Source organism: Acanthochromis polyacanthus, chromosome 15 (genome assembly GCF_021347895.1).
Source record: "Acanthochromis polyacanthus isolate Apoly-LR-REF ecotype Palm Island chromosome 15, KAUST_Apoly_ChrSc, whole genome shotgun sequence".
Classification (NCBI taxonomy): Eukaryota; Metazoa; Chordata; class Actinopteri; family Pomacentridae; genus Acanthochromis; species Acanthochromis polyacanthus.
The window spans coordinates 32708477-32721686 of record NC_067127.1 but is presented as its reverse complement, the minus strand read 5'-3'; the positions used below and the strand labels follow the sequence as shown (position 1 = coordinate 32721686).

The 13210-nt window shown below is 38.6% G+C and overlaps 1 protein-coding gene across 1 annotated transcript in view; it reads right to left on the bottom strand.

The window, feature by feature from the left end:
* epas1b (endothelial PAS domain protein 1b) overlaps positions 1-13079 on the bottom strand; it is an 87915-nt gene extending 74836 nt beyond the window's left edge. The window contains exon 1 of the mRNA XM_022203604.2: positions 12738-13079. Coding sequence (XP_022059296.2) covers positions 12738-12763 — 26 coding nt within the window. The 5' untranslated portion in view covers positions 12764-13079. The remainder of the gene's footprint in view (positions 1-12737) is intronic.
* Positions 13080-13210: the final 131 nt, after the last annotated feature.

Here is a 13210-nt window from a genome sequence, read left to right as displayed (position 1 = left end):
ATCAAGTTGGGTTTCTTTCCTCTACTCGTGTCTTTGGGCAACTCTGAAGCATTTATAACACGTTTTTCTGGAAGCAAAAGGCAGAAAACAAGCCCTGATGTAGAGCTCTGTTCTGGTTATCTGGTCTGTCTGGCTCTCAGCTCCTCTGGTCTGATTTCACTACTTGTTAAAGAAGTCACTCTGGAATGCAAAACTGTCACAGATGGGCGAAAACGAAGCAGAAAGAGAGAGTTCTTAACGCACACGTGGGACAAACGGAAAAGGGAAACGGTTATCTCTTTGGGCTTCCTTTCAACACAAACAGGCTTTTACTGAGCAAGAGGGAAAACAGTGAAGCTGTGGTTTTTGGTGAGAAGCTCAAACACTCCAAGGAAAGTGTCGGTGGTTTTGTTTTCCCACATCCTGAACTACGTCAATGCATAAAAAAAATACAGAAATCTAGCAAAATGACAAAAGTCAGACAAAAAAACCAACAAAAACAAGACAAAATATTACAAAAGTGAGAGGCAAAATGTCAAAAACGAAAAACGATATGAAACAAGAGACAAAAAAGTTACAAAACAACAAAAACGAGAGAAATAATTACACAAATGACACAAACTAGACCAAAAATGACAAAAGCAAAACACAAAATGACAAAAATGTAGACAAACAACACAAGCGAGACAAAAAGGAAACACAAAACGACACAAACAATCCCCAAAACAACGAATAAAGCAAAACACAAAATGACAAAAATGTAGACAAACAACACAAGCGAGACAAAAAGGAAACACAAAACGACACAAACAATCCCCAAAACAACGAATAAAGCAAAACACAAAAAGACAAAAATGAGATAAAAAAACCCACAAGCGAGACAAAAAGGAAACACAAAACGACAAAAATCAGAAACAAAACGATAAAAACACGAGACAAACGACAAACATCTGACAAAAAAACCAACCAAAACAAGACACAAAATGACAAAAAAATGAGACAAGACAAAACAAAACAAAAAACAGACAAAAAATTGGACCAAAAAGTTTTATTAGAATTTGTAAAGGCTTCTATCTAATTTGATCATTTATTTAGGGGGAAAGCACCTTCTCAACCTTGGAAGGTTTGATTTTCTGCTGAAAAGTTCATTCTTTTCTCTTGATTTAAAGCTAATCTTGCCTACTCAGACCATTCTCCACAGCTCTGATCTGACTGGACCTCATTATCATTCTGCTTTAAGAGGAAAAACTTGTATTTCCTCGTACCAATCAGTCAGTGAGCCCAGGATGCAGCGATGGTGTCCCAATACTGAAACTAGCACTGGGAGAACTAAACCTGTTTTAGTGGAACATTTAAATAAAGAGGCCAATTTCCTGCAAAAATATGTCAGAAAAACAACTTCTGCTGATAAAAAGAAACAAACATAATTGACTAATCTGTGGCCCAGAGAAGAAGCGTGTTTGTACTTCAGCCTCAGAGGAGCTCATTAAACCCAGAGACAATCTGCTGGCGGTATGTTGGTCCTGCAGAAGCACATTAACCGTCTGAACTCTGAGCAGTTTCTGGTCATTTTTTACTCACTTTCGGCTCATTTTTGATTGCAATATAAAATCCTGCACCTCTATAGAAACAGAACAACCATGACTAGACGTAGAAAGAATTAAAAATGCCGTCTAGGCTGAATGACACAGAATGACAAAAAAATTATATATAATAGAAAGAAATTAAAGTTCACATTTTTTCGCTATTAATTTTACAAGAATTTTAAAATGCAGAATGAACACATGAATTTTTTTTCCAAGTACCAACAGCTGCAGAAAAAATGTGACTCTATGCACTATAAATATTTAACTACTACTAAAGTTTTAATTGGATCTCTGTTCATGTGAACACAGCCTGCAGTTCAGGAAATCCCTGAATTTTTGTCACGTGACTGTCGGTCCCAGCTCACTAATGGTTTTACAGCTGTTCCAAGAAGGACAGAATTTTTTTTATTTTTTACAGACTTTGTTCGTTCGGGTTGCTGGTTTGTGGTCCCTAAGGGACGGACAAAATGCTACAGGTGCAGTTTTGTACCATCAGCTATTTTACTGCTTAACTGCAGGTCCACCAGGTGAACACTCTTGTGCAGATTGATTTTAGGTAGATCAGGATATGTTGGAGCACTTTCCCTTTCCCTGATTAACTATGTTTTTTGTGTGATTTGTCTGGTATGAATGTTTGTTGGGTGCTTTGCCATTTCATTTGTTGTTGGGATAGCTGAGTTCCTTTTTGTACCATTTTACCATTTGGTACAATAAAGAAACCTTGACCTTGAGATTGGAAAGTGAAGTTTCGCCGGTCATCTTGAAGGTGAACGAGGGGAAATGTGAGGGAAGATGGCGCCCAGCCAGGTGACACACAGCGGATCGTGGAGCTCAGCCAATTTGGTAGCAGAGGAAGAGGACGGAGGGGAGGTGGCGGACGGGAAAAAGGAAATGGCAAGGAGACAGAGTTCTGAAGGAGGGGAGAGCGGAGAAAATATCGGTCCGGTCGACCCACCTCAAACTGGGAGGGGGCAACGACAACAAAGTGAGCGGGGCAAATAGCACAGCTGGGAGCCGGGGATAAATATGAGACATTGTGATAGGAGAAAATAAAAAAGCACGGAGAGAGGAGGAGGCATGGGCGGCAGAGAATGAATGAGATAAAAATAACAATGGAAAGATGCAGTGAGAGGTTTCCCAGACCTCCTCCTGCTGCTTCCCCTCACTGAGCCGAGGCCCGGAGGCCAAACGGAGCCCGACCTTCATGTTCATCTGACCAGGAGGCAGCAGGGCCTCACATTTACCAGCAGATAGTTTGATACAGGGGTGTCAAACTCATTTTAGTTTAGGCCCAGTTTGGTCTCCAATGGGCCGGACCAGTAAAATCATAGCAAATTAACGTATAAATAACCACAACTCAAGATGTTTCCTTTGTTTTAGCGCAAAAAAGAACGTTCTGAAAATGTTCACGTTTAAGGAATTATCTTTTTACAAAAAATCATGAACAACTTAAGATTTCTAAAGAAAAATAAGTTCAATTTCAGCAGCATTATGCCTCAGTTTATCATTTACACATTACAACTTCCAGATCACAGTGAAACAAAAGGAACAAAACATTTAGTCACAGCTATGTGCAACTGATTAACATAGTATTTTACTTTATGATCAAAATGACAAAAGTCAGAGAAAAAAAGACAAAAAACAAAAATATGACAAAATATTTAAAAAACGAGATAGAAAATGAAAAAATGAGACAAACGATATGAAACAAAACAAAAAAAGAGACAAAAATTAGACCAAAAATTTACAAAGCAACAAAAAAAATGGACACAGAACTTAGTAAAAACTTACAAAAATGGCAAAAGCAAGAAATACAATGACAAAAAGTAGATGAACAACAAAAACGAGAGGAAAAAACACAAAATGACACAACGGATACAAAAAACAACGACTAAAGCAAAACACAAAATGGCAAAAATGAGACAAAAAGCACAAGCGAGACAGGAAGCACAAAACAAAAAAAACATGAGATAAATGACAAAAGTCAGACCAAAAACAACAAAAACAAGAGAAAATATTTTAAAAAATGAGGCACAAAATAGCAATGAGCCATCTGCTATTTTACTTTAAGGTCAAAACAACTTCATGGTCTGGAAATTATTTTAAATGTATAGTTTTACTAATTTACAATCTCCAGTTAATGTCCTCTGTAATTTTTGCTTTTTACAAAGTCGTAGGGGAGCCGGTTTGGACTCTCTGGTGGGCCGGTTTTGGCCCGCGGGCCGCATGTTTGACACCCCTGCTCTAATACCAGGACAGGCTGACTTCTGCAGTTCAGGCCATTTCTCTTTTATTAAAGACACTTCCGAGCCTTCAAAGTTAAGAAATTAACTGCTACTTTTCTGCTTTTTGGAATTATTTCTTACAAGGCCTCCTGAAATTAACTTGTAGTGTTACAACTAAAAGTCTGTGGATGAAGAATATGATTTTTGACAGTGCAGTATTTTTAAACTTACAAAAAATATCTATAAAATGACAAAAAAAAAACAACTGACTGAATTTACGTGTCTAAAGTAAAAAAAACTAAAACTGGAAAAGTGAATAACCACAAAATTTTTATATTTTTGAAGAAATTATCAGTTTTTCCAAATAAGACTGGTAAAATACATTTACAAAATGTATTTATTTTTTATTGTATGAATATATATAACTGCTAAATTGAAGTTTAAAACTATAAAATATATTTCTAAAATTAAAAATTGTAACGTGAACAATCCAGTTCTTAAAGTTTTTGAAAAGATTTTTCTTTTTTTTACATAAAAAGACATAAAATACATTCGCAAAATGAATGTGTTTTCTTCAGTGTATAATCTCTGTAAGAAAGTGATTTTTTTTGAATATATGTAAACATCCTTAATTAAGTACTATAAAGCCCAAAAATACACATGATCTCTTGTAAAATTCAGGCCAGAAAATGGACTTTAATTGTGGAACACGGCGTATTCTTTATGAGATGGTAATCAGATTTTTTTGGTTTTTACAGTGTATGTTGAAGTTTTTCTCATGACAGCCAAAACCAACAGCGGTTCCCCAAATGTCTGAATTTTCCTTTCATTTGTGTGATTATAAAGTAAAGCAAAACAAAGAACTAGAAACAAAGAAGGAAAAAAAAAAGCTAATCATGAGAAAGATGAGAATTTAAAACCACCGTGCATAAAAAGCTTTTTAATCTTTCTTTGGCGAGCGTTTGGGAGCTCTTTTGCTTTTGCCAGATATTTCCAAGCTGAAAATATTACTATAAGGGTGCGATAAGAAAAGAAAATAAGGCCTTTGCATGGGAAAAAATACAACAAGATCCAACTCTCAGGCATTGTCTCGGCAGAATAAACACCACAGGCCTTTTTGCTGGATTGGAAAGAAGAAGAAAAAAAAAATCACTAAAAACACATTTATCTGGCTTTAAAATGAGTATTTTTCCTGCTTGGAGCCTCATTCTGAATCCACTCATACCTCCAAAGTCCAGGAGTGTTTACAAGCTGCATCAGGCTCAGCTAAAACTTTAAGTCCAATCACAGTTTATTCTGAGTCTCTATCACTTCTCTACTTAATAATCCAAAGCCCGTCTCTGCCTCCAGTCAATCTTTGACTCACTCTACGCCCTTCAATCGCTTTATTCATTCCCTCCCTGCGTCTCTCTCTTCATCTTCCACTTGTTTACACAGAATAAAACTCTGAACAAGAGGCTTGAACTCCAAAACAGAGACTGCGGAGTCTCCAAACACAAAGACTCAAAACTGACAAACAGACTCGAGTGGTTTCTAATGTTGCTGCTGTTTGTTTAACTGCATGTTAACAAGGGGCGAGGATAAACCAAAACACGGATACAGTTGCATGTTTGGAAGCCGAGTCCCAGTGAGGAGTCTCGCAGTGTGTTGTTGTGTTGAGCTTTTTCTTAAGGGAAGCAATAAATCGCAGCCACACTTGATATCTATGGCAGGTCTGGGAATGATTACGGGCAGGGAAGAGGAGGTTCTCGTAAGCTATCAAACCAAAAGTACCGCATTGGTGTTGTTCAAAGTTCACTGGATTTAAGCTGTGTCACAATCCAGGGAAGCAGTTTTAGGAAAGTCCAGTGTTACTCAGTGGTTCATTGGCTGTGAACTTTCTTCCATTAAAGGCTTTGGAGGAGATCAGCTGGTGCTCATAAAAGGTGAAGACTTAGCTCAGCTTCACCTTGATCTTTTGATTCAGCCTTATACAACCTTATTGGAATTGTGCCGAACGTATAAATGAAGGACCCAAGTCAGAAAGTACAGCATCACCTCTATCCAGTATTAATTCTGATCATTATTTTTCCCCCCCCCCACAGTAAAATGAACACGATCAAGTGCAATGCCAATGTTTGAAATGCACAGAAATCATAAAATTATTTGGTTTATTTTGGTTATTTGGCATGGCTCAGTGGGTAGAGTGGCCGTCTTGCAACCGAAGGGTTGCTGGTTCGATCCTCGCCCCATCGTGTTCGAGGTGTCCCTGAGCAAGACACCTAACCCCTAATTGCTCCTGATGGGGTCGTGGTTAGCACCTTGCATGGCAGCTTCCGCCATCAGTGTGTGAATGTGTGTGTGAATGGGTGAATGTGACGTATCATGTAAAGCGCTTTGGGTACCTTGCAGGTATAGTAAAAGCGCTATATAAATACAGACCATTTACCATTTACCATTTTACAAGAACGTCTTCTTTTTAACGTAATTTGAAAAAGAGAGCAGTTGGATGTAAAACGATTTAGGGTAGAGGTTTCAAACTCGTTTTAGTTCAGAGGCCACATTCAGCCCAATATGATCTCTAGTGAAATCACAGCATAAGAACCTATCAATAACAATAACTTATTGTTCTTAACAAATTTCAGTTTGTTCATAATGTTCAGTGAGGAAAATTATTTTTGGTTTCAGCCCTAAAAATGACTCATTTCAATCTGATACAGGATTTGTGCCCAAAAATACTCTTAAAAACGGCCAAAAATCTGGTTTCTTCCTCCTTTATAATGGAAAACTGAATATTTGTACATTTGAAGAGGTCATCTTTGGGAAACAATCATTTTTACCATTTTACAGACCAAAAAACTGATCAAATATTATTACGACTCCTCCAAGGAACACAGCAGAGTTACGTGACAATCGGCATTGGTTTGTCTGTCTGTTCGTCTGTTTGCAACATTACTCAAAAACTGATAAACGGATTTGGATGAAATTTTCAGGGAAGGTCAGAAATGATACAAGGACCAAGTGATAAGATTTTGGCAGTGATGCGGCTTATAGTCTGGATCCATGGATTTATTAAAGATTTCTGTTTCATTGCCAGATAGCAGCATGATGTCACTGTAACCATGACAACAAGAGAACACTACATCAGCTGCCTGCTGATGATCACATGATTGAGATCCCACTACAAATCCACCACTGTGGACTCATCAGGACTCATTCGTCAGAAATGATACAAGAAACAAAAAACTGTGGGGGTGTTTCTGAGTTCCATCAATTCCTGCTGCCTGCTACATATTTAGGTCACGCAATTCAGCATCTGTACATAACTTACACATGCATAACACACACTGCAAGGTAATTTTTTTTATTAAAGATTTCATCTGTTAAAAATGATACGACTGAACAGCCTTGGCAGAGTTCTGCGTTCTCCAAGTGCTTTTCTTGTTGATTATTTTGTTGAAGTGGTAGTTTTTAGGAACAGATGGTCTTAAAATTTGAACATTTTCTGGTTTCTCTACAGCCAAAAACCTCAAGAAGGAAAGGAGAGATTTATTTTTTGATGGTATCTAACTTTAATTGTTAAGTCAGATTTCATAAAATACTTTTGCAGGTGAATGTGTGGAAGTGAAAACATTTTTAAGGATTTGTGAGGACAATGTGGATCATTAAGCTCAAAAAACACCAAATAACTCTATGTGGTGTCTAAATGAGGCAGTAAATCCACTCAGGGCTCCACTTTGAGGCCCTTTGGCTTCGCTCTCTGACTGGTGTGATGTTTGGGTAGCGTTGGGAGGCCCGACTGGTGGGGTTAGCACACAAAAGAGGCCCGGCAGCACTGTGCCAACCGGGCCTCGGCTCGCTGCAGACCTCACTGCTTCTATCGCGCTTCACTAGTCTGACTTTAAATTCCTCGTTGATTTACGTTTGCCTGCATCGCCTCCACGACCGCCCGACTACCGCTCTGTCTTGTCAAACAGCTCTCTGTCCTCCCTCTGTCTTGTTTTCTGGCAGCTCGTCCTCCTCCCTCTACCTCCCCTCTACTCACAGAACAGTAATGCAACAGAAAAAAACCTCCAAACAAAATGAGGATAATACGCGTTTAGACAATAATCTAAGCTAGACATCAATGCTGTAAACTTTTCCTGCACCACAAACATGCCATTTCTGACAAAAGTTCAACCACAAGTTTCATGTTTTAGAGCAATAAAAGGAGAATATGAACATGGAAACAACACAGTTCATTGCACTGAAACCTAAAAACATCATTCAGACAACTTGCCACAACTCAACAGGCTTAACTCATTTGACAGAAAGCAGAAAATTCCAGTTCAAGCTGCGTCTTCTTAGAAAGAGGGGCTGAAATCACTTAATGATTAAATAATTTACCATTATTACAACTATTTCTTCAATTAGGTATTCAGTTTCTGTGTTTAAAGGAAAAGGAGTCTCAGCTAGAATATTTTCTGGTTTCTTTACTGCTTTATGTCAGTAAACTGAATATTCATATGTTTGAGGTCATCATTTTGGGCCTTGGGAAACACTGATTACCATTTTTTATTACTTTCTGACATTTTGTACACCAAACAATTGATCATTTTTTATATTTATCTAATCAGTTTAAGTATTTTTTTAAAGAAAAGAAAATCTAAGTTCTCACATTTTCTGGAATTACTCCTACTTTTATGACAATAAACTGAATATTCATGCGTTTGAGGACACACTGTATTATATAATTTTCTGATACTTTATGTTGCTGAACTTTGCTAATCTATTAATTAACCATTACCTGTAGCACTATAATGTAAAACATGTATCTGAGTTTTCGCTGAAGTAAAGCGGCATTAGAAAGAAATCTCACTTTGGTGTTGTTTTTAGTGGATTTCGGCATCGTGAAGTGAAGTTCTGTCCTTCCAACTCGTATTTGAATTTGTGCGAAAGTGCAAAAATTTGGTTTATTTCTACTTCTGCAATTTTTCTGCTGCAGCTCAACCAGTTTTCTTCAAACAGGACAAAACCGTGTTTTATATTTGGCTAAAACAAGTATTTAAGTTGAAAAACTTGAAAACTTCAAGTTGACTCTCCATGAAATGAAGCTGCAACAATCATCATGTATCTAACTTTAACCAATGGCAGTAATTTTACTGACAAACTTAATTAAAAAACATTTTTGTAAGTTGATCGAACATCTGGGTTTTCCGACTGAAACAGACAAATTTTTTGGCTGCAAGGTGGCATCTTGGACGTGGTCAAAAGCTATTGAGAATGCAGGATGGTGGACACTGATTTAAGATGTTTTTGAAATGGAAAACATTTCTTGGCTCCTCTGCATACACTTTACAGTATCGAGCAATGTCTCACTTTTAACCACCATAAATAAGGAGCACTGATGAAACATCGCCTGACTCTTAAAGATGTTGATAGAACATCTGTTTGCAAACTTAAAACATTTTAGGATGAATAAACCTCTACTATTTACCTAAATGACACCTATGTGACACTGTACAACTGTTTTACTTCATGTTATGTTACATTTTTAGACCCAGATGACTCGGTTTCATCCCTCTAACTATGATAACGGTGAGTTCTCCTCCACCAGACAGGAGATCCACTCTTACGGCTCAATCTGTCCTCAGTCATGTAACGTATATCTGTCTGGCAGCTGCCCCGGACTCCGACCTTTGCACATTGTTTCCAGTGGAATCACATGTTGAAAGGCACGAGAGGGGTTCCTCGGCAGCCGATGATTTATTTCTGGCGTCGAGTCAGCCGGCAGGTAAAAATAACGCTTTCTAACATCAGGACAGTAACGTGGCAAACATTGCTGATGTGTTAACTATGTTATCTTGTGGTTAAAGGCTTCTGGGCCAAAGCAAACAGTTGTTTATTGGGATTAGACTGGTCAAAAAATGTCTGTCAGCAAAGGAAACCTCAGATATGATTGATCAGGTCTCATCAGCTTTATCTAGTCTGCAACAAAGCACAAGCTGAGATCTTTAAACCGTCAGCCAATAATCTCACATCAATAAATAAAACGCCAATTAAGCAACTAAAAAATCCTGACATGTGATACTGAGCATTGAAAATCCCGATTTAAGCAGAAAAATGCTCCCAAAAATTGATTTCCAAGTGATAACTCATGATCGCAGTTTCAAAACATCAGCAGAAATCCAGGAGGACAGTTTGAGATTCCAGAAACGTTCCTTTTAGGTGTTTCTTACTGAATCGGCAACTAAAATCATCTCGTCGAGGCTCAGAAAAGATCACAGTTACCTGAGTTTTTATTTTCTTTGTCTTTTGAGCTCATTTCATGCTTTGATATTGAAAAGGTTGTGATTTGATTGTTCTAATTTGCTACATGTAACTATTTTATTTTACAGATTTGTCAATTTTGATTATTTTATTACATCTAATATATCTTCTGTTAAGTTTTTGTGCTGAAATAATTTTAAATCTGGAATTTATCATTTTTGAAGCAAAAATACCAAAAATTCACTGACCCACGCTACTCTAATATACATTTGTACTGTTTTATTCTTCTTCTGTGGTACTAAATTGAACATTTCTTAGTCATATAAAGCAAATAATTTGACAAAATAATCTTGAAAAATTGTGATAGGTTAAAGAATGGGCCTATTGAGATGCAAAATTTGGGTCAACAACAACTTTACATGCAAGTTAACGTTGTAAAAATATGGAGAACCTTAGTAGCAATAATTAATAACTACAAAGTAGAGCTGAAATCATTAACTAATTAGATAATCATCATACTTTAATAATGCAACAACTCTAATAATCAATTTGATATCATTGATGAATAAATCAATTGAGTCGCTTGTTAAGCAAAAAGGCCAAAATTTGTTCTGGTTTTGCTCATTTTCTTGATAAAAACAAACTTGTTGCACAGTTTTCTGACATTTTATTGACCAATTAATTAAAATCAATAATAAAAATAACCATTAGCTGTGACTTAAATTGTAAAAGATGACATGAAAGCAGCTTTTTCTTGCACTACAGAGTCTTTTTACATAGAAAATATGAGACTCGGTACACTCTAGTTGACAGAAAATCCTTTAAAACTAAAAAAAAAGATGTTCTTTCCAGGACTTCTGATGTTATATTGTGTATTATTTCTTCCACATTTGTCTTTGCTCTCTGTCTGTTAAGAAAAATAAACCCAGAGTTGTCTTTTTATCACCGTGACACTGAGTGAACGGTGATGATAAGAGACGTTCCAGCGAGCTCATGCCGTCGCATCAACAGGAGTGATATTAATAAAAGCAATCACACACTCGGGCAGCGTACGTTTGCCAGGCAGCTGTCATGAATCACACAACTTATCAGAGCAATTATGACTTCCAGGCAGCAGCAGCGGCGACAAAGTGCTACTGTGTGACACAAAGACAAACACACACAACAAAAAAAACTGGACTCTCGAACACAGACGCTTTTCATCTGCACTGACCGAGGTCCGCTTCCCTAAAATGGCCGATGGGTCGAGTGGGAGGAAAACGCTCATCTGATGAGGGTTTTAGCCTCTTTTCCTTGCTTTTTCCGCCTCAACAGACGCTCCAGTGTTTGTTTGTGCACAAATAGGCAGAGAGCGGCACAGACACTGACTGAAATCCCATTTCTGCTCCAAGTTGTGTCAAATTAGAGATGATTTTTCTCCCATTTTTTGAGCTGACGTGCCTCACATAAACCATCTTTCCGCCTTATTGAAGCAGCGACTAAATGGACTGAGATGTTTCCCTTTGACAGGTGTGATTAAGCTGCTCAAACTGGAACAAGCTGAAACCAGTAAAGCATGATTACGCAACTAAAAAAAACAACAACAAGGTAGCATTAACAGAAAACAGCAAAAACAAAAGAGGCTCTTCCAAATAAAAGTGCTCAAATTTGGCCAAAATGCAAATGAGGTGAGTTTACCGGAGGTGAGACATCTGCAGGACGAAGGCCTCAGCTGAGGGGATTTTTACATTTGCCTACATGTGTGGACTCGTGTTTGACAACCCAGTTAAAACACAACAACCTTATCTGTTGCATCGACTCACAAAAGAACCACGAATGTTGCCAATTAAGTCGACAGAAGCGGTTTCTGGCCGAGCTCCACCTGGTCCTCTAATCGCCTCTGCTGGAAAGATACCTGCAGATCTGGAAATTTCCTGAGCAGGCAGCCTGATATCTGTGGTTTCTGATAATGTCAAGTGATTGAAAGACACTGTCCCATATAGACAACAGGGTGAGAGGTCAGGAAGTTGGACTCTGGCCTAAAAAGTGACAAAAAAATGCACTTTTTAAAAATCTGACTTGCTGAAAACTGTATGTGGAGTTTATCCCTCTTCATACTTTGATCATTTTTTGTCATCTACATATTGCTATAGTGCTCATTTGTGCATGTCTTGGCTGTTCAATTGTCTGTTCAGCATCCTGTCTGCAGAATCAAAACAGTTTCTGTGCTTTTTTTGTACAGGTTTCATGCTGAGAAACCACAACTTCCACAAAGAAAGTTTCACTACTCACATATTCACACAGAAAACTTCCTATGCAGTTGCATTTAAATGCTTTTAAGGATTAAAATGTGCTTCTAATTGCAGGCATCTTTTTGAAATGTATAATTTTTTTTTAGGAATACAGCTTCCAACCGTCCTGCAATGAGTGAATCTTGATTTGAAGATGTTCAAAATTGGAGTTAAATGTGTTTTTTTTTTCAGTGCAAACCTGCAGCAAATAGAATCTCCTCTGAAAACAGACCGAGTGAGATGATTAAATCACAGCAACAGTCCATTAAAAACACATTCAAACGGTCAGAAAGCTGTGAAGGGACCAAACAACAAGGCACTATGGAAGCAGAGATCCAGGCCAAGTCACATGCAGCGCTGCAGCAACAGGTCCGACAGGAGCCAGAGAATAAACCGGATTAAAAATAAGAGGAACCACATAGGAAGAATAAAATTATCTAAACTCTTACCTCTTCTTCTCCTTATCTGCCGTCATGCTCTGTCTTGTGCACGGCAGCTGTATAGAATAAAATCCCCCAAAAAGTCCAACTTCAGAGTCGAAAGTTAAAGTTTGAGACGGGTCTGGAGGCGTCCCGGTCCCGGTCCAGAACCTGGTTTGAAGATCCGGGGCTGGAGTCGGCGGGTCGGGGGCCGTACAGTCTCAGAACACTGCCGAGGATCGTACAGCCGCTCTGCCGCAGCGAGAGAAGCTCCACACGGGCTGGAGGAGAACGCAGACCCGCGCCTCGCAACTTTTCCTCGCTGGCTGCTGTGAGAAACTCCGCTCGGGTGTCTGACCTGGAGCTGCAGCCGCCGCCGGCGCTCCGCCGACCGGACACCCGATTGGCTGCAGCCGCAGGCGGGTGACGCCCCCCTCCCAGAGCCGCCACGCCCCCCTCCAGCTCCGGTGGTTTCCTACCTGTTGGTACCTGAACTGCAACAG